At 44.1% G+C, this 27,624-nt stretch overlaps 1 protein-coding gene across 2 annotated transcripts in view; it reads right to left on the bottom strand.

Annotated features, from left to right (window-relative positions):
• LOC139387956 (serine/threonine-protein kinase PAK 3) overlaps nucleotides 1-27,624 on the bottom strand; it is a 110,089-nt gene that overhangs the window by 13,563 nt on the left and 68,902 nt on the right. Inside the window, exons 5-12 of one of the 2 annotated variants that reach the window (XM_071134358.1) lie at nucleotides 26,371-26,408; nucleotides 21,837-21,899; nucleotides 20,273-20,419; nucleotides 19,905-20,079; nucleotides 19,329-19,392; nucleotides 12,722-12,770; nucleotides 12,444-12,556; nucleotides 6,800-6,917 (exon numbers count right to left, since the gene is read on the bottom strand). In XM_071134358.1, the coding sequence (XP_070990459.1) occupies nucleotides 6,800-6,917; nucleotides 12,444-12,556; nucleotides 12,722-12,770; nucleotides 19,329-19,392; nucleotides 19,905-20,079; nucleotides 20,273-20,419; nucleotides 21,837-21,899; nucleotides 26,371-26,408 (767 nt within the window). The remainder of the gene's footprint in view (nucleotides 1-6,799; nucleotides 6,918-12,443; nucleotides 12,557-12,721; nucleotides 12,771-19,328; nucleotides 19,393-19,904; nucleotides 20,080-20,272; nucleotides 20,420-21,836; nucleotides 21,900-26,370; nucleotides 26,409-27,624) is intronic. The other variant, XM_071134359.1, reaches the window with a different exon arrangement.

Raw genomic sequence — 27,624 nt, forward strand, 5'->3', positions numbered from 1 at the left:
GAAACCGGTAAATTATTATAAGTTATTTATATGAACAGCATGGCGTGAAATGGAACTGTTTAATTACATGCAATGTCGAAATCTGGCTTCTCTATGGCCTCTGCATGATGAATCAACGCTCAGGGTGGGAGAGCTCATCTCAGTATGGAGCACTTCACAATGCATGTAGACCTTTCTCACCATGGTGACGTTATTTCTTGTGACAGGTAGACCTAGCATCTCACCATGGTGACGTTATTTCTTGTGACAGGTAGACCTAGCATCTCACCATGGTCACTTTATTTCTTGTGACAGGTAGACCTAGCATCTCACCATGGTCACTTTATTTCTTGTGACAGGTAGACCTAGCATCTCACCATGGTGACGTAATTTCTTGTGACAGGTAGACCTAGCATCTCACCATGGTGACGTTATTTCTTGTGACAGGTAAACCTAGCATCTCACCATGGTGACGTTATTTCTTGTGACAGGTAGACCTAGCATCTCACCATGGTGACGTTATTTCTTGTGACAGGTAGACCTAGCATCTCACCATGGTGACGTTATTTCTTGTGACAGGTAGACCTAGCATCTCACCATGGTGACGTTATTTCTTGTGACAGGTAGACCTAGCATCTCACCATGGTCACTTTATTTCTTGTGACAGGTAGACCTAGCATCTCACCATGGTCACTTTATTTCTTGTGACAGGTAGACCTAGCATCTCACCATGGTGACGTAATTTCTTGTGACAGGTAGACCTAGCATCTCACCATGGTGACGTTATTTCTTGTGACAGGTAAACCTAGCATCTCACCATGGTGACGTTATTTCTTGTGACAGGTAGACCTAGCATCTCACCATGGTGACGTTATTTCTTGTGACAGGTAGACCTAGCATCTCACCATGGTGACGTTATTTCTTGTGACAGGTAGACCTAGCATCTCACCATGGTGACGTTATTTCTTGTGACAGGTAGACCTAGCATCTCACCACGGTGACGTTATTTCTTGTGACAGGTAGACCTACATTGACTGCAGCATAGCCTATACTACTGTAAGGTCCAAATGCGTGTCTAAATTACACATCTCCTTCTGGCTTCCGGGGTTCACCATATTTAATTACAGCTGCAGAGTTTTAAAACAGCCTATCACTGGAAAATGGATGCTTTCAATCGGAGCATGTGTGAGCAGTCTCTCTCTCCATCAATTCCATTCAAATTGCATCCAAAATAGATCATCCTGTTAAAGATGGATATACTGTATATGTCCTAGCCTCCTCTTTCAGCTAATTAATGATGGGTTATGCATAATGAGCTTCTAACTTATAGCCTCTGTCTCTTGCGCAATATGCACTCACCTCCGGCTTCTCTTTTTAAAAAAACTCTCCTTAGCTCTTGAGTCCCATGCAGGAAGAGCCAGACTAGAATAGCTTGATGGGAAAAAGAATGTTTGCATTTATTATACCGGTAGACTATTTGAAGAGGGACGAATGCTCTTGCTTGCTGAATGTTAAATACAGCAGCCAATAGAACTCACCGGTAGTTTGAAAGAAGAGTGAACCCGTGATGACGGTAGGCTATAGCAGTTATTTATTCAGACCCATAACCCTTTAATCTTCCTGAAGAGAAGTGAAAGCCTTCTGCATCTAGTTCTAGTCCTATATTATTCATGGGTGTCATTAGAATGATGGATATAAGGACAACGAAACATATTTAATTTAACTGTTGAAAGCGACGAAGGAATGAAGCAACAATAGAGAGAGAAAGAGGAGTTGGCTAATAACATTATGGGAAATATTATGAAAGGTATACAGTTGAAGTCGGAAGTTTACAAACACTTAGGTTGGAGTCATTAAAACTCGTTTTTCAACCACTCCACACATTTCTTGTTAACAAACTATAGTTTTGGCAAGTCGGTTAGGACATCTACTTTGTGCATGACACAAGTCATTTTTCCAACAATTGTTTACAGACAGATTATTTCACTTATAATTCACTGTATCACAATTCCAGTGGGTCAGATGTTAACATACACTAAGTTGACTGTGCCTTTAAACAGCTTGGAAAATTCCAGAAAATGATGTCATGGCTTTAGAAGCTTCTGATTAGAAGCTAATTGACATAATTTGAGTCAACTGGAGGTGTACCTGTGGATGTATTTCAAGGCCTACCTTCAAACTCAGTGCCTCTTTGCTTGACATCATGGGAAAATCCAAAGAAATCAGCCAAGACCTCAGAAAAAGATTGTAGACCTCCACAAGTCTGGTTCATCCTTGGGAGCAATTTCCAAATGCCTAAAGGTACCATGTTCATTTGTACAAACAATAGTGTGCAAGTATAAACACCATGGGACCACGCAGCCGTCATACCACTCAGGAAGGAGACGCATTCTGTCTCCTAGAGATGAACGTACTTTGGTGTGAAAAGTGCAAATCAATCCCAGAACAACAGCAAAGGACCTTGTGAAGATGCTGGAGGAAACAGGTACAAAAGATTCTATATCCACAGTAAAATGAGTCCTATATCTACATAACCTGATATGCCGCTCAGCAAGGAAGAAGCCACTGCTCCAAAACCGCCATAAAAAAGCCAGACTACGGTTTGCAACTCCACATGGGGACAAAGATCGTACTTTTTGGAGAAATGTCCACTGGTCTGATGAAACAAAAATATAACTGTTTGGCCATAATGACCATCGTTAGGATTGGAGGAAAAAGAGGGAGGCTTGCACGCCGAAGAACACCATCCCAACCGTTATAGCACAGGGGTGGCAGCATCATATTGTGGGGGTGCTTTGCTGCAGGAGGGACTGGTGCACTTCACAAAATAGATAGCATCATGAGGAGGAGAATTAGGTGGATATATTGAAGACACATCTCAAGACATCAGTTAAAGCTTGGTCGCAAATGGGTCTTCCAAATGGACAATGACCCCAAGCATATTTCCAAAGTTGTGACAAAATGGCCTAACTCAGTTACACCAGCTCTATCAGGAGGAATGGTCTAAAATTCATCCAACTTATTGTGGGAAGCTTGTGGAAGGCTACCTGAAATGTTTGACCCGAGTTAAACAATTTAAAGGCAATGCTACCAAGTACTATTTGGGTGTATGTACATTTCTGACCCACTGGGAATGTGATGAAAGAAATAAAAGCTGGAATAAATCATTCTCTCCACTATTATTCTGACATTTCACATTCTTAAAATAAAGTGATGATCCTAACTGAACTAAGACAGGGAATTTTTACTTGGATTAAATGTCAGGAATTGTGAAAAAACTGAGTTTAAATGTATTTGGCTAAGGTGTATGTAAACTTCCGACTTCAACAGTATATGCGTCAGCCTACTAATCATAGAAATAGGCCCTATTATATTTCAAAATTAAAATCAAATTCGCTAGCCTATACTTGTAACTTTGTAGGCCGCGTGTGTTGCACCAGAATCACATGAATCACATGTTCACCAGAATCACATGTTCTCTTCTGCTTTATCATGGTTTGAATGATATGCATAATTCCAATCCATATAATACAGTATAATACAATACAGTACAGTAAGAGTCCACACTCAAAATGATACGCCTACTGGATCTAGTTTCATTCATTTACCCAGGAGCATTTAAACTCAGCAAAAAAAAGAAACGTCCTCTCACTGTCAACTGCGTTAATTTTCAGCAAACTTAACATGTGAACAACGGCGACATAAACTGAACATGTTCCACAGACATGTGACTAACAGAAATGGAATAATGTGTCCCTGAACAAAGGGGGAGGTCAAAATCAAAAGTAACAGTCAGTACCTGGTGTGGCCACCAGCTGCATTAAGTACTGCAGTGCTTCTCCTCCTCATGAACTGCACCAGATTTGCCAGTTCTTGCTGTGCGATGTTACCCTACTCTTCCACCAAGGCACCTGCAAGTTCCCTGACATTTCTGGGGGGAATGGCTCTCGCCCTCATCCTCCGATCCAACAGGTCCCAGACGTGTTCAATGGGATTGAGATCCAGGCTCTTCGCTGGCCATGGCAGAACACTGACATTCCTGTCTTGCAGGAAATAATGCACAGAACGAGCAGTATGGCTGGTGGCATTGTCATGCTGGAGGGTCATGTCAGGATGAGCCTGAAGGAAGGGTACCACATGAGGGAGGAGGATGTCTTCCCTGTAACGCACAGCGTTGAGATTGCCTGCAATGACAACAAGCTCAGTCCGATGATGCTGTGACACACCGCCCCAGATCATGACGGATCCTCCACCTCAAAATTGATCCCGCTCCAGAGTACAGGCCTCGGTGTAACGCTCATTCCTTCGACGTCCATCACCCCTGCTGAGAAATATCCGTGACTCGTCAATGAAGAGCACTTCTTGCCAGTCCTGCCTGGTCCAGCGATGGCGGGTTTGTGCCCATAGGCGACGTTGTTGCCGGGGATGTCTGGTGAGGACCTGCTTTACAACAGGCCTACAAGCCCTCAGTCTAGCCGCCTCTCTCAGCCTATTGTGGACAGTCTGAGCACTGATGGAGGGATTGTGCGTTCCTGGTGTAACTCGGGCAGTTGTTGTTGCCATCCTGTACCTGTCTCGCAGGTGTGATGTTCGGATGTACCGATCCTGTGCAGGTGTTGTTACACGTGGTCTGCCACTGCGAGGTCGATCTGTTGTCCGTCCTGTCTCCCTGTAGCGCTGTCTTAGACATCTCACAGTACGGACATTGCAATTTATTGCCCTGGCCATAATGCAGTCCTCATGCCTCCTTGCAGCATGCCTAAGGCACATTCACGCAGATGAGCAGGGATCCTGTGCATCTTTCTTTTGGAGTTTTTCCAGAGTCAGTAGAAAGGCCTCTTTGGTGTCCTAAGTTTTCATAACTGTGACCTTAATTGCCTACCGTCTGTAAGCTGTTAGTGTCTTAACGACCGTTCCACAGGTGCATGTTCATTAATTGTTTATGGTTCATTGAACAAGCATGGGAAACAGTGTTTAAACCCTTTACAATGAAGATTTGTGAATTTATTTTGATTTTTACTAATTATCTTTGAAAGACAGGGTCCTGAAAAAGGGACATTTCTTTTTTTGCTGAGTATAGCTAGCTACATCTATTGGCTTTTATGTTTTTCTGTCGTGCGCAATGTGCAGTAGCCTATTGCCACAATTATTTAGGCTTTTTTGGCTTGGGCTCATAAAATATCTAATGTAGGGCTCATAAAATGTTTAATATAGGGATCATAAAATGTTTAATATAGGGCTCATAAAATGTCTAATGTAGGGCTCATTAAATGTCTAATGTAGGGCTCATAAAATGTCTAATGTAGAGCTCATAAAATGTCTAATGTAGAGCTCATAAAATGTCTAATGTAGGGCTGATTAAATGTCTAATGTAGGGCTGATTAAATGTCTAATGTAGGACTCATAAAATGTCTAATGTAGGGCTCATAAAATGTCTAATGTAGGGCTCATGAATTGTCTAATGTAGAGCTCAGTAAATGTCTAATGTAGGGCTCATAAAATGTCTAATGTAGAGCTCATAAAATGTCTAATGTAGGGCTGATTAAATGTCTAATGCAGGGCTCATAAAATGTATAATGTAGGGCTCATAAAATGTCTAATGTAGGGCTCATAAAATGTCTAATGTAGGGCTCATAAATTGTCTAATGTAGAGCTCAGTAAATGTCTAATGTAGGGCTCATAAAATGTCTAATGTAGGGCTCATATAATGTCTAATGTAGGGCTCATAAAATGTCTAATGTAGGGCTCATAAAATGTCTAATGTAGGGCTCATAAAATATCTAATGTAGGGCTCATTAAATGTCTAATGTAGGGCTCATAAAATGTCTAATGTAGGGCTCATAACATGTTTAATATTGGGCTCATAACATGTCTAAAGTTGGGCTCATTAAATGTCTAATGTAGAGCTCATAAAATGTCTAATGTAGAGCTCATAAAATGTCTAATGTAGGGCTCATAAAATGTATAACGTAGGGCTCATAAAATGTCTAATGTAGGGCTCATAAAATGTTTAATATAGGGATCATAGCATGTCTAATGTAGGGCTCATTAAATGTCTAATGTAGGGGTCATTAAATGTCTAATGTAGGGATCATACAATGTCTAATGTAGGGTTCATTAAATGTTTAATATAGGGCACATAAAATGTATAATGTAGGGATAATTAAATGTCTAATGTAGGGCTCATAAAATGTCTAATGTAGGGCTCATTAAATGTCTAATGTAGGGCTCATAAATTGTCTAATGTAGAGCTCAGTAAATGTCTAATGTAGGGCTCATAAAATGTCTAATGTAGGGCTCATAACATGTCTAATGTAGGGCTCATATAATGTCTAATGTAGGGCTCATAAAATGTCTAATGTAGGGCTCATATAATGTCTAATATAGGGATCATACAATGTCTAATGTAGGGTTCATTAAATGTTTAATATAGGGCACATAAAATGTCTAATGTAGGGATCATTAAATGTCTACTGTAGGGCTCATAAAATGTATAATGTAGGGCTCATAAATTGTCTAATGTAGAGCTCAGTAAATGTCTAATGTAGGGCTCATAAAATGTCTAATGTAGGGCTCATATAATGTCTAATGTAGGGCTCATAAAATGTCTAATGTAGGGCTCATAAAATGTCTAATGTAGGGCTCATAACATGTTTAATATTGGGCTCATAACACGTCTAAAGTTGGGCTCATTAAATGTCTAATGTAGAGCTCATAAAATGTCTAATGTAGGGCTCATTAAATGTCTAATGTAGGGCTCATTAAATGTCTAATGTAGGTCTCATAAAATGTATAATGTAGGGCTCATTAAATGTCTTACTTCTCTGCAGACTGCAGCGATCTGGCCCTCGTCCATGCAGGTCTCAGTCACCACGTCAGTCAGTGAACCTCCAGCCAGGTATTCCATCACCACCCATAGCTCATCCCCTACCAGGTAACTACAAACAGAGGAGAGAGAGATGAAGTATACCAGTCCCTACCAGGTAACTACAGACAGAGGAGAGAGAGATGAAGTATACTAGTTCCTACCAGGTAACTACAGACAGAGGAGAGAGATGAAGTATACTAGTCCCTACCAGGTAACTACAGACAGAGGAGAGAGAGATGTATACTAGTCCCTACCAGGTAACTACAGACAGAGGAGAGAGAGATGTATACTAGTCCCTACCAGGTAACTACAGACAGAGGAGAGAGATGAAGTATACTAGTCCCTACCAGGTAACTACAGACAGAGGAGAGAGATGAAGTATACTAGTCCCTACCAGGTAACTACAGACAGAGGAGAGAGATGAAGTATACTAGTCCCTACCAGGTAACTACAGACAGAGGAGTGAGAGAGATGACGTATACTAGTCCCTACCAGGTAACTACAGACAGAGGAGAGAGATGAAGTATACTAGTCCCTACCAGGTAACTACAGACAGAGGAGAGAGAGAGATGAAGTATACTAGTCCCTACCAGGTAACTACAGACAGAGGAGTGAGAGAGATGACGTATACTAGTCCCTACCAGGTAACTACAGACAGAGGAGAGAGAGATGAAGTATTCTAGTCCCTACCAGGTAACTACAGACAGAGGAGAGAGATGAAGTATATTAGTCCCTACCAGGTAACTACAGACAGAGGAGTGAGAGAGATGACGTATACTAGTCCCTACCAGGTAACTACAGACAGAGGAGAGAGAGATGTATACTAGTCCCTACCAGGTAACTACAGACAGAGGAGAGAGAGATGACATATACTAGTCCCTACCAGGTAACTACAAACAGAGGAGAGAGAGATGAAGTATACTAGTCCCTACCAGGTAACTACAGACAGAGGAGTGAGAGATGAAGTATACTAGTCCCTACCAGGTAACTACAGACAGAGGAAAGAGATGAAGTATACTAGTCCCTACCAGGTAACTACAGACAGAGGAGAGAGATGAAGTATACTAGTCCCTACCAGGTAACTACAGACAGAGGAGAGAGAGATGAAGTATACTAGTCCCTACCAGGTAACTACAGACAGAGGAGAGAGATGAAGTATACTAGTCCCTACCAGGTAACTACAGACAGAGGAGAGAGATGAAGTATACTAGTCCCTACCAGGTAACTACAGACAGAGGAGAGGGAGAGATGAAGTATACTAGTCCCTACCAGGTAACTACAGACAGAGGAGAGAGATGAAGTATACTAGTCCCTACCAGGTAACTACAGACAGAGGAGTGAGAGAGATGACGTATACTAGTCCCTACCAGGTAACTACAGACAGAGGAGTGAGAGATGAAGTATACTAGTCCTTACCAGGTAACTACAGACAGAGGAGTGAGAGATGAAGTATACTAGTCCTTACCAGGTAACAACAGACAGAGGAGAGAGAGATGAAGTATACTAGTCCCTACCAGGTAACTACATACAGAGAAGAGAGATGAAGTATACTAGTCCCTACCAGGTAACTACAGACAGAAGAGAGAGATGAAGTATACTAGTCCTTACCAGGTAACTACAGACAGAGGAGAGAGAGATGAGGTATACTAGTCCTTACCAGGTAACTACAGACAGAGGAGAGAGAGATGAGGTATACTAGTCCTTACCAGGTAACAACAGACAGAGGAGAGAGAGATGAAGTATACTAGTCCCTACCAGGTAACTACAGACAGAGGAGAGAGAGAGATGAGGTATACTAGTCCTTACCAGGTAACTACAGACAGAGGAGTGAGAGAGATGAAGTATACTAGTCCCTACCAGGTAACTACAGACAGAGGAGTGAGAGATGAAGTATACTAGTCCTTACCAGGTAACTACAGACAGAGGAGAGAGATGAAGTATACTAGTCCTTACCAGGTAACTACAGACAGAGGAGAGAGAGATGAGGTATACTAGTCCTTACCAGGTAACTACAGACAGAGGAGAGAGATGAAGTATACTAGTCCCTACCAGGTAACAACAGACAGAGAAGAGAGATGAAGTATACTAGTCTCTACCAGGTAACTACAGACAGAGGAGAGAGATGAAGTATACTAGTCCCTACCAGGTAACTACAGACAGAGGAGAGAGAGATGAAGTATACTAGTCCCTACCAGGTAACTACAGACAGAGGAGAGAGAGATGAAGTATACTAGTCCCTACCAGGTAACTACAGACAGAGGAGAGAGATGAAGTATACTAGTCCCTACCAGGTAACTACAGACAGAGGAGAGAGATGAAGTATACTAGTCCCTACCAGGTAACTACAGACAGAGGAGAGAGAGATGAAGTATACTAGTCCCTACCAGGTAACTACAGACAGAGGAGAGAGATGAAGTATACTAGTCCCTACCAGGTAACTACAGACAGAGGAGAGAGATGAAGTATACTAGTCCTTACCAGGTAACTACAGACAGAGGAGAGAGAGATGAAGTATACTAGTCCTTACCAGGTAACTACAGACAGAGGAGAGAGATGAAGTATACTAGTCCTTACCAGGTAACTACAGACAGAGGAGAGAGATGACGTATACTAGTCCTTACCAGGTAACTACAAACAGAGGAGAGAGAGAGATGAAGTATACTAGTCCCAACCAGGTAACTACAGACAGAGGAGAGAGAGAGATTAAGTATACTAGTCCCTACCAGGTAACTACAGACAGAGGAGAGAGAGAGATGTATACTAGTCCCTACCAGGTAACTACAGACAGAGGAGAGAGAGATTAAGTATACTAGTCCCTACCAGGTAACTACAGACAGAGGAGAGAGAGAGATGAAGTATACTAGTCCTTACCAGGTAACTACAGACAGAGGAGAGAGATGAAGTATACTAGTCCTTACCAGGTAACTACAGACAGAGGAGAGAGAGATGAAGTATACTAGTCCTTACCAGGTAACTACAGACAGAGGAGAGAGATGAAGTATACTAGTCCTTACCAGGTAACTACAGACAGAGGAGAGAGATGACGTATACTAGTCCTTACCAGGTAACTACAAACAGAGGAGAGAGAGAGATGAAGTATACTAGTCCCAACCAGGTAACTACAGACAGAGGAGAGAGAGAGATTAAGTATACTAGTCCCTACCAGGTAACTACAGACAGAGGAGAGAGAGATGTATACTAGTCCCTACCAGGTAACTACAGACAGAGGAGAGAGAGATTAAGTATACTAGTCCCTACCAGGTAACTACAGACAGAGGAGAGAGAGAGATGAAGTATACTAGTCCTTACCAGGTAACTACAGACAGAGGAGAGAGATGAAGTATACTAGTCCTTACCAGGTAACTACAGACAGAGGAGAGAGAGATGAAGTATACTAGTCCTTACCAGGTAACTACAGACAGAGGAGAGAGATGAAGTATACTAGTCCTTACCAGGTAACTACAGACAGAGGAGAGAGATGACGTATACTAGTCCTTACCAGGTAACTACAAACAGAGGAGAGAGAGAGATGAAGTATACTAGTCCCTACCAGGTAACTACAGACAGAGGAGAGAGATGAAGTATACTAGTCCCTACCAGGTAACTACAGACAGAGGAGAGAGATGAAGTATACTAGTCCCTACCAGGTAACTACAGACAGAGGAGAGAGATGAAGTATACTAGTCCCTACCAGGTAACTACAGACAGAGGAGAGAGAGATGAAGTATACTAGTCCCTACCAGGTAACTACAGACAGAGGAGAGAGAGAGATGTATACTAGTCCCTACCAGGTAACTACAGACAGAGGAGAGAGAGATTAAGTATACTAGTCCCTACCAGGTAACTACAGACAGAGGAGAGAGAGAGATGAAGTATACTAGTCCTTACCAGGTAACTACAGACAGAGGAGAGAGAGATGAAGTATACTAGTCCTTACCAGGTAACTACAGACAGAGGAGAGAGATGAAGTATACTAGTCCTTACCAGGTAACTACAGACAGAGGAGAGAGATGACGTATACTAGTCCTTACCAGGTAACTACAAACAGAGGAGAGAGAGAGATGAAGTATACTAGTCCCTACCAGGTAACTACAGACAGAGGAGAGAGATGAAGTATACTAGTCCCTACCAGGTAACTACAGACAGAGGAGAGAGATGAAGTATACTAGTCCCTACCAGGTAACTACAGACAGAGGAGAGAGATGAAGTATACTAGTCCCTACCAGGTAACTACAGACAGAGGAGAGAGAGATGAAGTATACTAGTCCCTACCAGGTAACTACAGACAGAGGAGAGATATGAAGTATACTAGTCCTTACCAGGTAACTACAGACAGAGGAGAGAGAGATGAAGTATACTAGTCTCTACCAGATAACTACAGACAGAGGAGAGAGATGAGGTATACTAGTCCTTACCAGGTAACTACAGACAGAGGACAGAGATGAAGTATACTAGTCCTTACCAGGTAACTACAGACAGAGGAGAGAGAGATGTATACTTGTCCCTACCAGGTAACTACAGACAGAGGAGAGAGAGAGATGACGTATACTAGTCCTTACCAGGTAACTACAGACAGAGGAGAGAGAGAGATGAAGTATACTAGTCCTTACCAGGTAACTACAGACAGAGGAGAGAGATGAAGTATACTAGTCCTTACCAGGTAACTACAGACAGAGGAGAGAGATGAAGTATACTAGTCCCTACCAGGTAACTACAGACAGAGGAGAGAGATGAAGTATACTAGTCCTTACCAGGTAACTACAGACAGAGGAGAGAGAGAGATGACGTATACTAGTCCTTACCAGGTAACTACAGACAGAGGAGAGAGAGAGATGAAGTATACTAGTCCTTACCAGGTAACTACAGACAGAGGAGAGAGATGAAGTATACTAGTCCCTACCAGGTAACTACAGACAGAGGAGAGAGATGAAGTATACTAGTCCTTACCAGGTAACTACAGACAGAGGAGAGAGATTAAGTATACTAGTCCCTACCAGGTAACTACAGACAGAGGAGAGAGAGAGATGAAGTATACTAGTCCCTACCAGGTAACTACAGACAGAGGAGAGAGATTAAGTATACTAGTCCCTACCAGGTAACTACAGACAGAGGAGAGAGAGAGATGAAGTATACTAGTCCCTACCAGGTAACTACAGACAGAGGAGAGAGAGAGATGAAGTATACTAGTCTCTACCAGGTAACTACAGACAGAGGAGAGAGATTAAGTATACTAGTCCCTACCAGGTAACTACAGACAGAGGAGAGAGAGATGTATACTAGTCCCTACCAGGTAACTACAGACAGAGGAGAGAGAGATGTATACTAGTCCTTACCAGGTAACTACAGACAGAGGAGAGAGAGATGAAGTATACTAGTCTCTACCAGATAACTACAGACAGAGGAGAGAGAGAGATGAAGTATACTAGTCCTTACCAGGTAACTACAGACAGAGGAGAGAGAGAGATGAAGTATACTAGTCCCTACCAGGTAACTACAGACAGAGGAGAGAGAGATTCCGTATCATCATTGCATATTTACAGTAGCTGCTAAACCTGTGGTTCTCCCCATCAGCAACCACAGTATGTGTGAGCCTCACCTGTCCAGGTAGTTGACTATGTTGGGGTTTTTGTTTTCCCTCATCACCAGGATCTCGTTGATGATCAGCTCCTTCTTAGGCTGCTGTTGGAGGTTCATCTGCTTGATGGCCACCTGACAGAGGAACAACCATAAACAGGACACCGCATGGTGTCTTCAGTGCTCTGACAGATTACACAGTTAATGTGCCACAAGAGAAGGCTAATCAATAAGGTGACAGATAGACGCGTAAGATGTGGATGATTTTCTGAAGTGACTGTGATCGTCAAGTTAGTTTACCTCCTGGCCAGTAGCAATGTCAATGGCCGTGTACACAGTGCCAGATGCCCTGAGGAAACAAGAGAATAACGCATTAGTTCCACATAGAAACAAATCCTCATGCAAGGAGTTAGGACAGATCACCCAAGCTCGCAAAGTTTCAAGTTTCTAGTTTTTGTTGTCATGTCCACAAGTACAGTGAAAGGCCTTTCTTGTTTGCTCCTTCCAAAACCTGTCTCTCCACGGTACCTATCTCCATAATATTAGCGTTATGCCAACTCTCAAGAGCCTGGAGGACATTTGCCAATTTTTTTTATTCACACAAGAATCTCCTTCAAAGAAACAATTACAGAATGTATTTGAATACAAGCAGTTCTTTGGCTTCCTTTCATAAATGATCAAGTACCATTTCATTTGGCCACCAGAGGGCAGCATTGACCATTGGCCGTTGGAAAAGGCAGCACTAGTGTCCCTTGGTCAGTAATAACTAATAGGAGTAATTACCCTGTCAATAAGATGACCTTTCATCTCTGATATCCATAAATGTCTTGCATGATTTAAGACCCTACAGTCTATAACGTGCACATTATATCACTTGCATATGTGGAGAATGTCACAAGCTATTTCTGCTGTGAGAGTGTGGTGTGTCTAAGTTACCTTTGGAGAGTGTGTGGGGTGCTCACCACTCTGTGATGTGTTTAGTGTATGACTTGTGTGTACAGTACCAAGTCTGTAATGCATACAGTTCATGACTGGCATATGAACCCACCAAGTGTACAGTGTGTTTGAAGTACCCTTTTTAACATGTACAATATGATTTCTTGTAAGGTGTCTGTTCTGTACCATGTACAGTATATGTCCTGTAAATGGTGAGTTATTGTGATCCCTGTGCCATTGGGGTGTTGGGGCTCCAGTGGAATCACAGATCTGATAGTTCCTCTACAGTAGCCTGAGCATCATTTTAATCAGACACACACAGATTACAGTAAATTGAAGGCAGGTTGCCTAGTGGTTAAGAGCATTGTGTCAGTGTTACGGATACCATTATCCTGTGTGTGTGTGTATCCTGTGTGTGTGTGTGTTTCTTTTCTCTCCTTCTCCCCTCACAGGTGAAAATCATCACTCCCCAATCAGTCAACAATCAACCCATCAATCAGAAGACACACCTCCTCCTGTTTCCTACCCTATCACAGTTCCTTCCCCATGGTTTAAAAACCCCATCATTTGTTTGCTCTAGAGCTCAATCTCTTTGTAAATGCCATGTTGGTAGATCTCTGTTCTTCACAGATTTCAAGAGCTCAATCTCTTTGTAAATCCCATGTTGGTAGATCTCTGTTCTTTATAGATTTCAGTAGCTCAATCTCTCTGTAAATGCCATGTTTGTAGACCTCTGTTTTTCACTCGCTCTCTGTGTATTAATTAACCTCTCTTTTGTTTGAGCACCTCCATAGCACTTTGTCATCACCTGTGAGTATTGTTTTTGGTTATGGTGTTTGTATTTGATTGCTGAGGGGAAACCAAGACAAGTCGCCCATGGGCATACACTACCCGTAGGTAAACTTTGTTAAAACACCCTAGTTAGAACTGGGTGGACCACCCACTGTATTTTTGGTTAGTTAGCTGTTGTTAAAGTAGGCTAGTCTAGCTTAGGGGTGTTTTTGCATATTTGTTTCTTTCCTTGGGTCCAGCTCAGCCCCTTTTCCTGCTCCCCCCCCCATTACCGTGTGTTTATCAAATAAACCTTGAGTTTGACGGTAGATTTCAGTTGTCCTGGTTATTACGTTCACACTTTGTCACAATTATAATTTACATGAGTTATGTTACGGGTCTCATTACCATCCCCCCTAGACTGTCGGGCCAAAAGGGATTCGTAACAGTCAGTAACTGAAAGGTTGCCGGTTTGAATCCCCAAGCTGACTAGGTGAAAAACCTGTCAATGTGCCCTTGAGCAAGGTACTTAATGCTCTGGATGAGAGCGCCTGCTAAATGACTACAATGTAAAAAAGAAACAAAGTTTGGCTGGGGTACCTGTCCCTCTCTCTGCCCTGACATGTTACACCTACACCAGAACCTCATGATTCTGTATTCAACCACCTTGCAATCTGCCTTTGGGAAACACACCACAGCCCCCCCCCCCCAGGTTCATCCTGGGGCAGTTCAGGTTTATACCTGACTGAACGTCTCTTTGTTTTTATGATGCTTTCATTTCTGTATGAGCTCCAAGGGACATCAAATATATATATATAACACAGACCCATGGTGAATGCTTTAACCAGGAACATAACACAGACCCATGGTGAATGCTATAACCAGGAATATAACACAGACCCATGGTGAATGCTTTAACCAGGAATATAACACAGACCCATGGTGAATGCTTTAACCAGGAATATAACACAGACCCATGGTGAATGCTTTAACCAGGAACATAACACAGACCCATGGTGAATGCTGTAACCAGGAATATAACACAGACCCATGGTGAATGCTGTAACCAGGAACATAACACAGACCCATGGTGAATGCTGTAACCAGGAATATAACACAGACCCATGGTGAATGCTATAACCAGGAACATAACACAGACCCATGGTGAATGCTGTAACCAGGAATATAACACAGACCCATGGTGAATGCTGTAACCAGGAATATAACACAGACCCATGGTGAATGCTGTAACCAGGAATATAACACAGACCCATGGTGAATGCTGTAACCAGGAATATAACACAGACCCATGGTGAATGCTTTAACCAGGAATATAACACAGACCCATGGTGAATGCTGTAACCAGGAATATAACACAGACCCATGGTGAATGCTGTAACCAGGAATATAACACAGACCCATGGTGAATGCTGTAACCAGGAATATAACACAGACCCATGGTGAATGCTGTAACCAGGAATATAACACAGGATCATGGTAAATGCTATAACCAGGAATATAACACAGACCCATGGTGAATGCTTTAACCAGGAATATAACACAGACCCATGGTGAATGCTGTAACCAGGAATATAACACAGACCCATGGTGAATGCTATAACCAGGAATATAACACAGACCCATGGTGAATGCTTTAACCAGGAATATAACACAGACCCATGGTGAATGCTGTAACCAGGAATATAACACAGATCCATGGTGAATGCTTTAACCAGGAATATAACACAGACCCATGGTGAATGCTATAACCAGGAACATAACACAGACCCATGGTGAATGCTATAACCAGGAATATAACACAGACCCATGGTGAATGCTATAACCAGGAATATAACACAGACCCATGGTGAATGCTGTAACCAGGAATATAACACAGACCCATGGTGAATGCTTTAACCAGGAATATAACACAGACCCATGGTGAATGCTGTAACCAGGAATATAACACAGACCCATGGTGAATGCTGTAACCAGGAATATAACACAGACCCATGGTGAATGCTGTAACCAGGAATATAACACAGACCCATGGTGAATGCTGTAACCAGGAATATAACACAGGATCATGGTAAATGCTATAACCAGGAATATAACACAGACCCATGGTGAATGCTTTAACCAGGAATATAACACAGACCCATGGTGAATGCTGTAACCAGGAATATAACACAGACCCATGGTGAATGCTATAACCAGGAATATAACACAGACCCATGGTGAATGCTTTAACCAGGAATATAACACAGACCCATGGTGAATGCTGTAACCAGGAATATAACACAGACCCATGGTGAATGCTTTAACCAGGAATATAACACAGACCCATGGTGAATGCTATAACCAGGAACATAACACAGACCCATGGTGAATGCTATAACCAGGAATATAACACAGACCCATGGTGAATGCTATAACCAGGAATATAACACAGACCCATGGTGAATGCTGTAACCAGGAATATAACACAGACCCATGGTGAATGCTGTAACCAGGAATATAACACAGACCCATGGTGAATGCTGTAACCAGGAATATAACACAGATCCATGGTGAATGCTATAACCAGGAATATAACACAGACCCATGGTGAATGCTATAACCAGGAATATAACACAGACCCATGGTGAATGCTATAACCAGGAACATAACACAGACCCATGGTGAATGCTATAACCAGGAATATAACACAGACCCATGGTGAATGCTGTAACCAGGAATATAACACAGATCCATGGTGAATGCTTTAACCAGGAATATAACACAGACCCATGGTGAATGCTATAACCAGGAACATAACACAGACCCATGGTGAATGCTATAACCAGGAACATAACACAGACCCATGGTGAATGCTGTAACCAGGAACATAACACAGACCCATGGTGAATGCTGTAACCAGGAATATAACACAGACCCATGGTGAATGCTGTAACCAGGAATATAACACAGACCCATGGTGAATGCTGTAACCAGGAATATAACACAGACCCATGGTGAATGCTATAACCAGGAATATAACACAGACCCATGGTGAATGCTATAACCAGGAATATAACACAGACCCATGGTGAATGCTATAACCAGGAACATAACACAGACCCATGGTGAATGCTATAACCAGGAATATAACACAGACCCATGGTGAATGCTGTAACCAGGAATATAACACAGATCCATGGTGAATGCTTTAACCAGGAATATAACACAGACCCATGGTGAATGCTATAACCAGGAACATAACACAGACCCATGGTGAATGCTATAACCAGGAACATAACACAGACCCATGGTGAATGCTGTAACCAGGAATATAACACAGACCCATGGTGAATGCTGTAACCAGGAATATAACACAGACCCATGGTGAATGCTGTAACCAGGAATATAACACAGACCCATGGTGAATGCCGTAACCAGGAATATAACACAGACCCATGGTGAATGCTATAACCAGGAATATAACACAGACCCATGGTGAATGCTGTAACCAGGAATATAACACAGACCCATGGTGAATGCTGTAACCAGGAATATAACACAGACCCATGGTGAATGCTATAACCAGGAACATAACACAGACCCATGGTGAATGCTGTAACCAGGAATATAACACAGACCCATGGTGAATGCTGTAACCAGGAATATAACACAGACCCATGGTGAATGCTGTAACCAGGAATATAACACAGACCCATGGTGAATGCTGTAACCAGGAATATAACACAGACCCATGGTGAATGCTGTAACCAGGAATATAACACAGACCCATGGTGAATGCTATAACCAGGAATATAACACAGACCCATGGTGAATGCTGTAACCAGGAATATAACACAGACCCATGGTGAATGCTGTAACCAGGAACAGACAGAGTCCCCTGCCAGGAGTCTGGTTTACTGTTTGGTTCTACACCCTGACCTTTAGCCTAGTTTCCACTGCATTAACTTTACCAGTAACCCATGTCTTCCCTGTATCCATCACTAAACCTTCCCATTCTCATTACACCCCAGAAGTCTTTTTGACTACAGTCTGTTTTTCTGCAGCAGAATGGCTTCATATCGATTATGAGGTCTTGCAGATTGACCTTATACAGGATGAAGTGGAAGTCTCATTTTACATGTCACGCTCCCGAGATTTAGTCAAGTCACACATCTCTCTCACGTCTCTCCCTCACTCTGTTCTCCTTGCCCTCTCTCTTCTTTATTCTCCCTCCCTCCCTGAGACCATTGTATTGTATTGTGAGTGTGTATGAATAATGAATGAGGGTTCCTGCAGTGTATCCCGACCAGCCACTGATGCGCTGCAGCCAGACAGGTAAAGCTGTTGTTAGGTAGCTGTGGAACCAATCCACACTGATCACTGACTCATCAGGAAGCTTCTCATGTGATCTACAGAGGGGATGGAGTGTGAGGTGGCTAAGGCCACTGAGCTCAGGATTTGTTAACTGCTCTCAACCTCAGGTAACATTTCCCTGTGGGTTTAATCAGAGAGGTCTGTGAGAAACCACAGTTTAGTGTTCATATCCTTGTGCACAGCTGTTTTCATTTATAGACAGTGTGTGTGCATATTGTCTGTCGTTACCACCCACATTGATCAGGGGAGCCCTTAGTGGTGTGTTAAGCTAAGCAGACAGTGCTGGAGGAAGCTGGCTGCTGCTGTTGTTGTGTTCAGGTCTGAGGTGGAGGGAGTGGTGATGTCAGGGCTAAGCTCACCCCAGCTCTCCCAGAGAGAGCGAGAGGAGGAGGGTGAGAGAGTGAGAGAGAGAATCAGAGAGAGAGAGAGAGAGAGAGAAAAGGAGGGAGAAAGAGGGTGAGAGAGAATCAGAGAGAGAGTGAGAGAGAGAGAGAGAATCAGAGAGAGAGAAAATCAGAGAGAGAGAGAGAAGTAGGGAGAAAGAGTGGGAGAATCAGAGAGAGAGATAGATAGATATAGAGAGAGAGAGAGAGAGAGAGAGAGAGAGCAGGCTGAGCTCATCTGGCCCACAGCCATGTCTAAATAAAGTTCCTTTCTACTTCTCTCTCAGACCCTTCAACCTCTTTCTTTTTCTCATCTCTGTCTCTGGTCACTCCTGAGTGAGGCGTTGTCTTTCTTTCTCTCAGTTGGGCTGACTACCAAAGACTACTTTGTTCCAATAAGAGGCAGTAAGTAGCCAGTGGATTTGGATTGAAAGTGGACTTACCCTTGTCCTATTTTCTCAAAGCGTGTGTACTTCTTTTTGGGGTCCCCCACACTCACAATGCTTCCTGGGAAGACAGAGAGAGGTGATTAGTGGAGAGTGTCTCTAGGTCAGACTGAGGCACACACACACACACACACACACACACACACACACACACACACACACACACACACACACACACACACACACACATGGAGAAGGCATCCCTGCATTACACACACGCTCCGAATACACTGCTGCATGCTGGGAGGTTGTCCTGCACAGTAGAGCACTGCTGATGTTTTGGACAGGGGCACATGCAGAAACTGCAGAGAGGACACTACAGAGAGGACACTACAGAGAGGTCACTGCAGAGAGGACACTGCAGAGAGGACACTGCAGAGAGAGCAGTACTCTGACTCTAGAGGGGCGCTTGGTCGTCCTAAGGCTGTAATCTGTGGCTTAGTGAGCAGCCCACACTAATCACTGCGGTAGGATGGGTTTAGAGCTGAGAGGTCTGGACACATCACAGTACAGTCACAGCACAATCTCTATGAAACTCTCCATGCTCCATAGATCCACAGAGAGACAACATACTCAGTCGCTCCAGAATCTCCTCGTCTGTCATCTTGGACTTCTTCCTCTGCCGATCGGTGTGGCGGTACAGAGTGCTGGACGTGTTCTCCGGCTGGACCTGGGACTCTGGCGGGGTTGTGACCTCCTTCACAGGGGTGGGAGGCGCCAAGGGCTCGATGACAGAGCGGGTGTAGATCTGTCAGGAGAGGCGCAGGACACAGTCACAGTCAGGGAGGAGCAGGACACAGTCAGGGAGGAGCAGGACAACAAGCATACTGTACAACTCTGTACTGAGTTGAGTTATTGAGGTGATTAGTCTGTAAGCCTTCCTAAGTCTTAGATCTGTAACATTGTGTTAAGTCATTGTTCATAACCTCAGGGTGACTCACAGATTTAGTGTGCTCAGGTCGAGGTGCGATGACGGGTGGTGGCTCATCGTCATCATCCTCCTCCTCCTCCTCCTCCTCCTCTTCCTCCTCCTCCTCCTCCTCTGACACAGGAGGTGCTATAGGGGGGTCTGTGGATGTCTTTGCACCCTGAGGTGTAAAACAAGGTGTCAGTGAGGTCTGTAGTACATTGGGCAGTGACAATCTGAAACGCTGGGACAGCTGCGTCACCTGCATTACTGTAAACGGTTTTTCCAGGGACTCCTAATGTCCCATGTAATAAGGCACGTCCATGCTGCAATAGACACCTCTTAAGACCATACCATTACAACAGGGTGCTCAGCTGTGAAATAAGATATAGTAAAATATCAATATTACATTTATTCCACAGTCTAATCAGGAATATAGATATCCAACATGATCCACTTGATTAAACCTGGGCCCTTATCCACAAATCTAGGATCTGTCCATATAATATGATTTATAATGATCTAAAAGGCAAAACTGACCCTAGATCAGCACTGCTACTTTGAGACCCTTTGTGGATACGGGCCTTGGACAAGAAAGCTACAGTACTAGATTGGCTTCTGATCATACGGGCTGAGGTATAGATCCATAACCGATGTGAGACAAGCAGCTAGAACATGGCTAACATTCTCTGTCGTGATGTGTTTCAGTGACAGTTCATAGAACAGAATTTAACAGCATACAGTTGGACCTGGAGAGCCAAACAAGCAAAACAACCCCTGACCCAACACTCCAACTCCAACCATAGCCACTAAAACAGCCGTACAATACAGTAAGTCACACACCCATTCTGATGGTGGATCAGAGTGCTATGCAAAGCCAGTCACTCTCTCCTGTACTCCATCATAAACACCACCATCTGGGTGACCACTTGGACTGTACAGTGGGATAGATTTCATCCATCCCTAGCCTAAACATGTAACGTAGATGGTAAAACATATCCTAAACAGCACAGCATAGCAGTAGTGGTGATTAGCTGCGAGCTATTGTTGCCAAGCCAGCAGCTCTTTGCTTAGCAGTGGAAGTTGATTTGGTTTAAGCGGTACCACAAGGGATAATAGGGGTCAGTGTTCTGAAGACAGACCCAGATTCACAGCACAGACAGAACCGAAGAAGGCAGTGGAGATGAGAGGCTAGCTGGCTAATGATAAGCAGCGCAAGCTAGCAGGTTTCTACTGGGCCATGCGGTCAGATCTAAAGCAGGGAGATATTGGCTCTGTGAGGAAGGGAGTGAAGAGCAAGTGTTCAGACATGCAGGATTTTGAAGATTATAATAGCCCTCTTAGGCCCGGCCCTGACAGTTTTAAGCATGGGCCATTGGGAATAGTTTAAGGAACTGCTTACGACAAGTGGTGAAATAGAGAAGCCATTACACTTAAAAGAGAGTGAAGCGGTCTCTAATATCGCTCATGTTCATGTCCATCCAATAGAGCCCGCATATCTGGGCATACCCAGCATCAACAACATTAGGAGTTCAAAAAGGTTCAATTTAGTTTTCAGACAATGTAGAGGTATGTGGAAAGGAATATGGAGCAGTTACCTTGTCAAATAATGCACTGCAGGTTCTAAGGCTGACAGGAGGCCCAGACGACAGCAGTCGGTTCTGAATGTGAAGGTTGAAAATGGAAGGATTTATTGAACACAGAACAACACAACGTTACAGAGCAATGGACTATTGAGAATTGGGGAGAGTAGAGGACAGGGGACCACTACAGAGAGATGGGGAGAGTAGAGGACAGGGGACCACTACAGAGAGATGGGGAGAGTAGAGGACAGGGGACCACTACAGAGAGATGGGGAGAGTAGAGGACAGGGGACCACTACAGAGAGATGGGGAGAGTAGAGGACAGGGGACCACTACAGAGAGATGGGGAGAGTAGAGGACAGGGGACCACTACAGAGAGATGGGGGGAGTAGAGGACAGGGGACCACTACAGAGAGATGGGGAGAGTAGAGGACAGGGGACCACTACAGAGAGATGGGGAGAGTAGAGAACAGGGGACCACTACAGAGAGATGGGGAGAGTAGAGGACAGGGGACCACTACAGAGAGATGGGGGGAGTAGAGGACAGGGGACCACTACAGAGAGATGGGGAGAGTAGAGGACAGGGGACCACTACAGAGAGATGGGGAGAGTAGAGGACAGGGGACCACTACAGAGAGATGGGGAGAGTAGAGGACAGGGGACGACTACAGAGAGATGGGGAGAGTAGAGGACAGGGGACCACTACAGAGAGATGGGGAGAGTAGAGGACAGGGGACCACTACAGAGAGATGGGGAGAGTAGAGGACAGGGGACCACTACAGAGAGATGGGGAGAGTAGAGGACAGGGGACCACTACAGAGAGATGGGGAGAGTAGAGGACAGGGGACCACTACAGAGAGATGGGGAGAGTAGAGGACAGGGGACCACTACAGAGAGATGGGGGGAGTAGAGGACAGGGGACCACTACAGAGAGATGGGGAGAGTAGAGGACAGGGGACCACTACAGAGAGATGGGGAGAGTAGAGAACAGGGGACCACTACAGAGAGATGGGGAGAGTAGAGGACAGGGGACCACTACAGAGAGATGGGGGGAGTAGAGGACAGGGGACCACTACAGAGAGATGGGGAGAGTAGAGGACAGGGGACCACTACAGAGAGATGGGGAGAGTAGAGGACAGGGGACCACTACAGAGAGATGGGGAGAGTAGAGGACAGGGGACGACTACAGAGAGATGGGGAGAGTAGAGGACAGGGGACCACTACAGAGAGATGGGGAGAGTAGAGGACAGGGGACCACTACAGAGAGATGGGGAGAGTAGAGGACAGGGGACCACTACAGAGAGATGGGGAGAGTAGAGGACAGGGGACCACTACAGAGAGATGGGGAGAGTAGAGGACAGGGGACCACTACAGAGAGATGGGGAGAGTAGAGGACAGGGGACCACTACAGAGAGATGGGGAGAGTAGAGGACAGGGGACCATTACAGAGAGATGGGGAGAGTAGAGGACAGGGGACCACTACAGAGAGATGGGGAGAGTAGAGGACAGGGGACCACTACAGAGAGATGGGGAGAGTAGAGAACAGGGGACCACTACAGAGAGATGGGGAGAGTAGAGGACAGGGGACCACTACAGAGAGATGGGGGGAGTAGAGGACAGGGGACCACTACAGAGAGATGGGGAGAGTAGAGGACAGGGGACCACTACAGAGAGATGGGGAGAGTAGAGGACAGGGGACCACTACAGAGAGATGGGGAGAGTAGAGGACAGGGGACGACTACAGAGAGATGGGGAGAGTAGAGGACAGGGGACCACTACAGAGAGATGGGGAGAGTAGAGGACAGGGGACCACTACAGAGAGATGGGGAGAGTAGAGGACAGGGGACCACTACAGAGAGATGGGGAGAGTAGAGGACAGGGGACCACTACAGAGAGATGGGGAGAGTAGAGGACAGGGGACCACTACAGAGAGATGGGGAGAGTAGAGGACAGGGGACCACTACAGAGAGATGGGGAGAGTAGAGGACAGGGGACCATTACAGAGAGATGGGGAGAGTAGAGGACAGGGGACCACTACAGAGAGATGGGGAGAGTAGAGGACAGGGGACCACTACAGAGAGATGGGGAGAGTAAAGGACAGGGGACCACTACAGAGAGATGGGGAGAGTAGAGGACAGGGGACCATTACAGAGAGATGGGGAGAGTAGAGGACAGGGGACCACTACAGAGAGATGGGGAGAGTAGAGGACAGGGGACCACTACAGAGAGATGGGGAGAGTAAAGGACAGGGGACCACTACAGAGAGATGGGGAGAGTAGAGGACAGGGGACCACTACAGAGAGATGGGGAGAGTAGAGGACAGGGGACCACTACAGAGAGATGGGGAGAGTAGAGGACAGGGGACAACTACAGATGAATGGATCCTCACATATACACCGAGGAGAGATTTTCATGGGTGATGAGACACAAATTATGTTTTGCGGACCTCCTGCTGATGACCAGCCCTAGCTTCTGACGTAGAGATGGCAATGTGATCACTAGCGATATTAGTGGCAGAACATTTTGTTTCTGCACATTGACTTAATGCCATTGCATGGTGCCTACCACTGTTACCCTGCATATTGACTTAATGCCATTGCATGGTGCCTACCACTGTTACCCTGCACATAGACTTAATGCCATCGTATGGTGCCTACCACTGTTACCCTGCACATTGACTTAATGCCATCGTATGGTGCCTACCACTGTTACCCTGCACATTGACTTAATGCCATCGTATGGTGCCTACCACTGTTACCCTGCACATTGACTTAATGCCATCGTATGGTACCTACCACTGTTACCCTGCACATGGATATGATACTGGTAGCGACCTTGTATACAGTGAACATTCTTGTGTGTTTTACTCCTTGCGAGTATTTATTCTTAGATTTGTTGAAAATTCCTTTCTATCTGTTGATATCTGAGCGAGTATTTGAACATTGTTGAGAAAGAGTTTGTAGGACCTGTTGTATCCTGTTCAGGCAAAAACTAAATGTTGATTTGATACATACAGGTTATCAGAGTGCTGACCGATTGAGAGGAGTGGTACCTACAGTCTGGTTCTTAACCAGCTCCTTATTGAGAGGAGTGGTACCTACTGTCTGGTTCTGATCCAGCTCCTTATTGAGAGGAGTGATACCTACTGTCTGGTTCTGAACCAGCTCCTTATTGAGAGGAGTGGTACCTACCGTCTGGTTCTGAACCAGCTCCTTATTGAGAGGAGTGGTACCTACTGTCTGGTTCTGAACCAGCTCCTTATTGAGAGGAGTGGTACCTACTGTCTGGTTCTGATCCAGCTCCTTATTGAGAGGAGTGGTACCTACTGTCTGGTTCTGATCCAGCTCCTTATTTAGAGGAGTGGTACCTACTGTCTGGTTCTGAACCAGCTCCTTATTGAGAGGAGTGGTACCTACTGCCTGGTTCTGAACCAGCTCCTTATTGAGAGGAGTGGTACCTACCGTCTGGTTCTGAACCAGCTCCTTATTGAGAGGTGTGATACCTACTGCCTGGATCTGAACCAGCTCCTTATTGAGAGGAGTGGTACCTACTGTCTGGTTCTGATCCAGCTCCTTATTGAGAGGTGTGATACCTACTGTCTGGTTCTGAACCAGCTCCTTATTGAGAGGAGTGGTACCTACTGTCTGGTTCTGAACCAGCTCCTTATTGAGAGGTGTGGTACCTACTGCCTGGTTCTGAACCAGCTCCTTATTGAGAGGAGTGGTACCTACTGTCTGGTTCTGATCCAGCTCCTTATTGAGAGGAGTGGTACCTTCCGCCTTGTTCTTAACAAGCTCCTTATTGAGAGGAGTGGTACCTACTGCCTGGTTCTGAACCAGCTCCTTATTGAGAGGAGTGGTACCTACCGTCTGGTTCTGATCCAGCTCCTTATTGAGAGGAGTGGTACCTACTGTCTGGTTCTGATCCAGCTCCTTATTGAGAGGAGTGGTACCTACTGTCTGGTTCTGATCCAGCTCCTTATTGAGAGGAGTGGTACCTACTGTCTGGTTCTTAACCAGCTCCTTATTGAGGAGTGTGTCACCTGCTCTATCAACACTTCATCAGGACCATCAGAGTGCTGGGAGTCAACAGGCCGGCGCCACCGCCTGGGAAAACCAGCCATCTCCAGACATAACAAAACCAGTATAGAGAAAAGGCCTCTGTGTGCCAACTCTTCACACCCAAGCCAGAGGTAAAGTACCAACAGACAGAAAGACTGAATGCAGTTGACCTCTGCACACGACCTCTGAGAGTCTTCTCTCTCAGTCCACCAATGAAACATTACTCTGACAGCGACACAGCCCAGAGACAGTAATTTGGCTGATTTCCAAAAGGGACGGTTAGACTCTGAGACAGTCATATGAGGTCATGTTAATGTACCCAGCGAGAACACGCAGTCTGGCTTACAGTGCTAACTAAAACTCCAGAGCACACTACAGCTGACGAGAGAGCACTACACAGAGAATACGCTCATATTTGTTTCTCTTTCAATAAATGCTAATGAGTTGTTAAGAGGAAAGGAACATGTTTGAAATGAAGTAGCACTTACCAGAGTGTTGGCTGCTATGTATCCCTGTGCTGACTTGTCTGAAAGAGAAAGGAATCAGACATCTCATTCTCTTACATTAACAACACACTGACAGTTAAATATAACCAAGATGACAACACACTGACAGTGAAATATAACCAAGATGACAACACACTGACAGTGAAATATAACCAAGATGACAACACACTGACAGTTAAATATAACCAAGATGACAACACACTGACAGTGACATATAACCAAGATGACAACACACTGACAGTGAAATATAACCAAGATGACAACACACTGACAGTTAAATATAACCAAGATGACAACACACTGACAGTGAAATATAACCAAGATGACAACACACTGACAGCTAAATATAACCAAGATGACAACACACTGACAGTGAAATATAACCAAGATGACAACACACTGACAGTTATATAAGACCAAGATGACAACACACTGACAGTGAAATATAACCAAGATGACAACACACTGACAGTTAAATATAAATAAGATGACAACACACTGACAGTTAAATATAAATAAGATGACAACATACTGACAGTTAAATATAAATAAGATGACAACACACTGACAGTTAAATATAAATAAGATGACAACACACTGACAGTTAAATATAAATAAGATGACAACACACTGACAGTTAAATATAAATAAGATGACAACACACTGACAGTGAAATATAACCAAGATGACAACACACTGACAGTTAAATATAAATAAGATGACAACACACTGACAGTTAAATATAACCAAGATGACAACACACTGACAGTTAAATATAACCAAGATGACAACACACTGACAGTTAAATATAAATAAGATGACAACACACTGACAGTTAAATATAACCAAGATGACAACACACTGACAGTTAAATATAAATAAGATAACAACACACTGACAGTTAAATATAACCAAGATGACAACACACTGACAGTTAAATATAAATAAGATGACAACACACTGACAGTTAAATATAACCAAGATGACAACACACTGACAGTTAAATATAAATAAGATGACAACACACTGACAGTTAAATATAACCAAGATGACAACACACTGACAGTTAAATATAACCAAGATGACAACACACTGACAGTTATATATAACCAAGATGACAACACACTGACAGTTAAATATAAATAAGATGACAACACACTGACAGTTAAATATAACCAAGATCACAACACACTGACAGTTAAATATAAATAAGATGACAACACACTGACAGTTAAA

This window comes from Oncorhynchus clarkii, chromosome 29, assembly GCF_045791955.1.
Source record: "Oncorhynchus clarkii lewisi isolate Uvic-CL-2024 chromosome 29, UVic_Ocla_1.0, whole genome shotgun sequence".
Taxonomy (NCBI): Eukaryota; Metazoa; Chordata; class Actinopteri; order Salmoniformes; family Salmonidae; genus Oncorhynchus; species Oncorhynchus clarkii.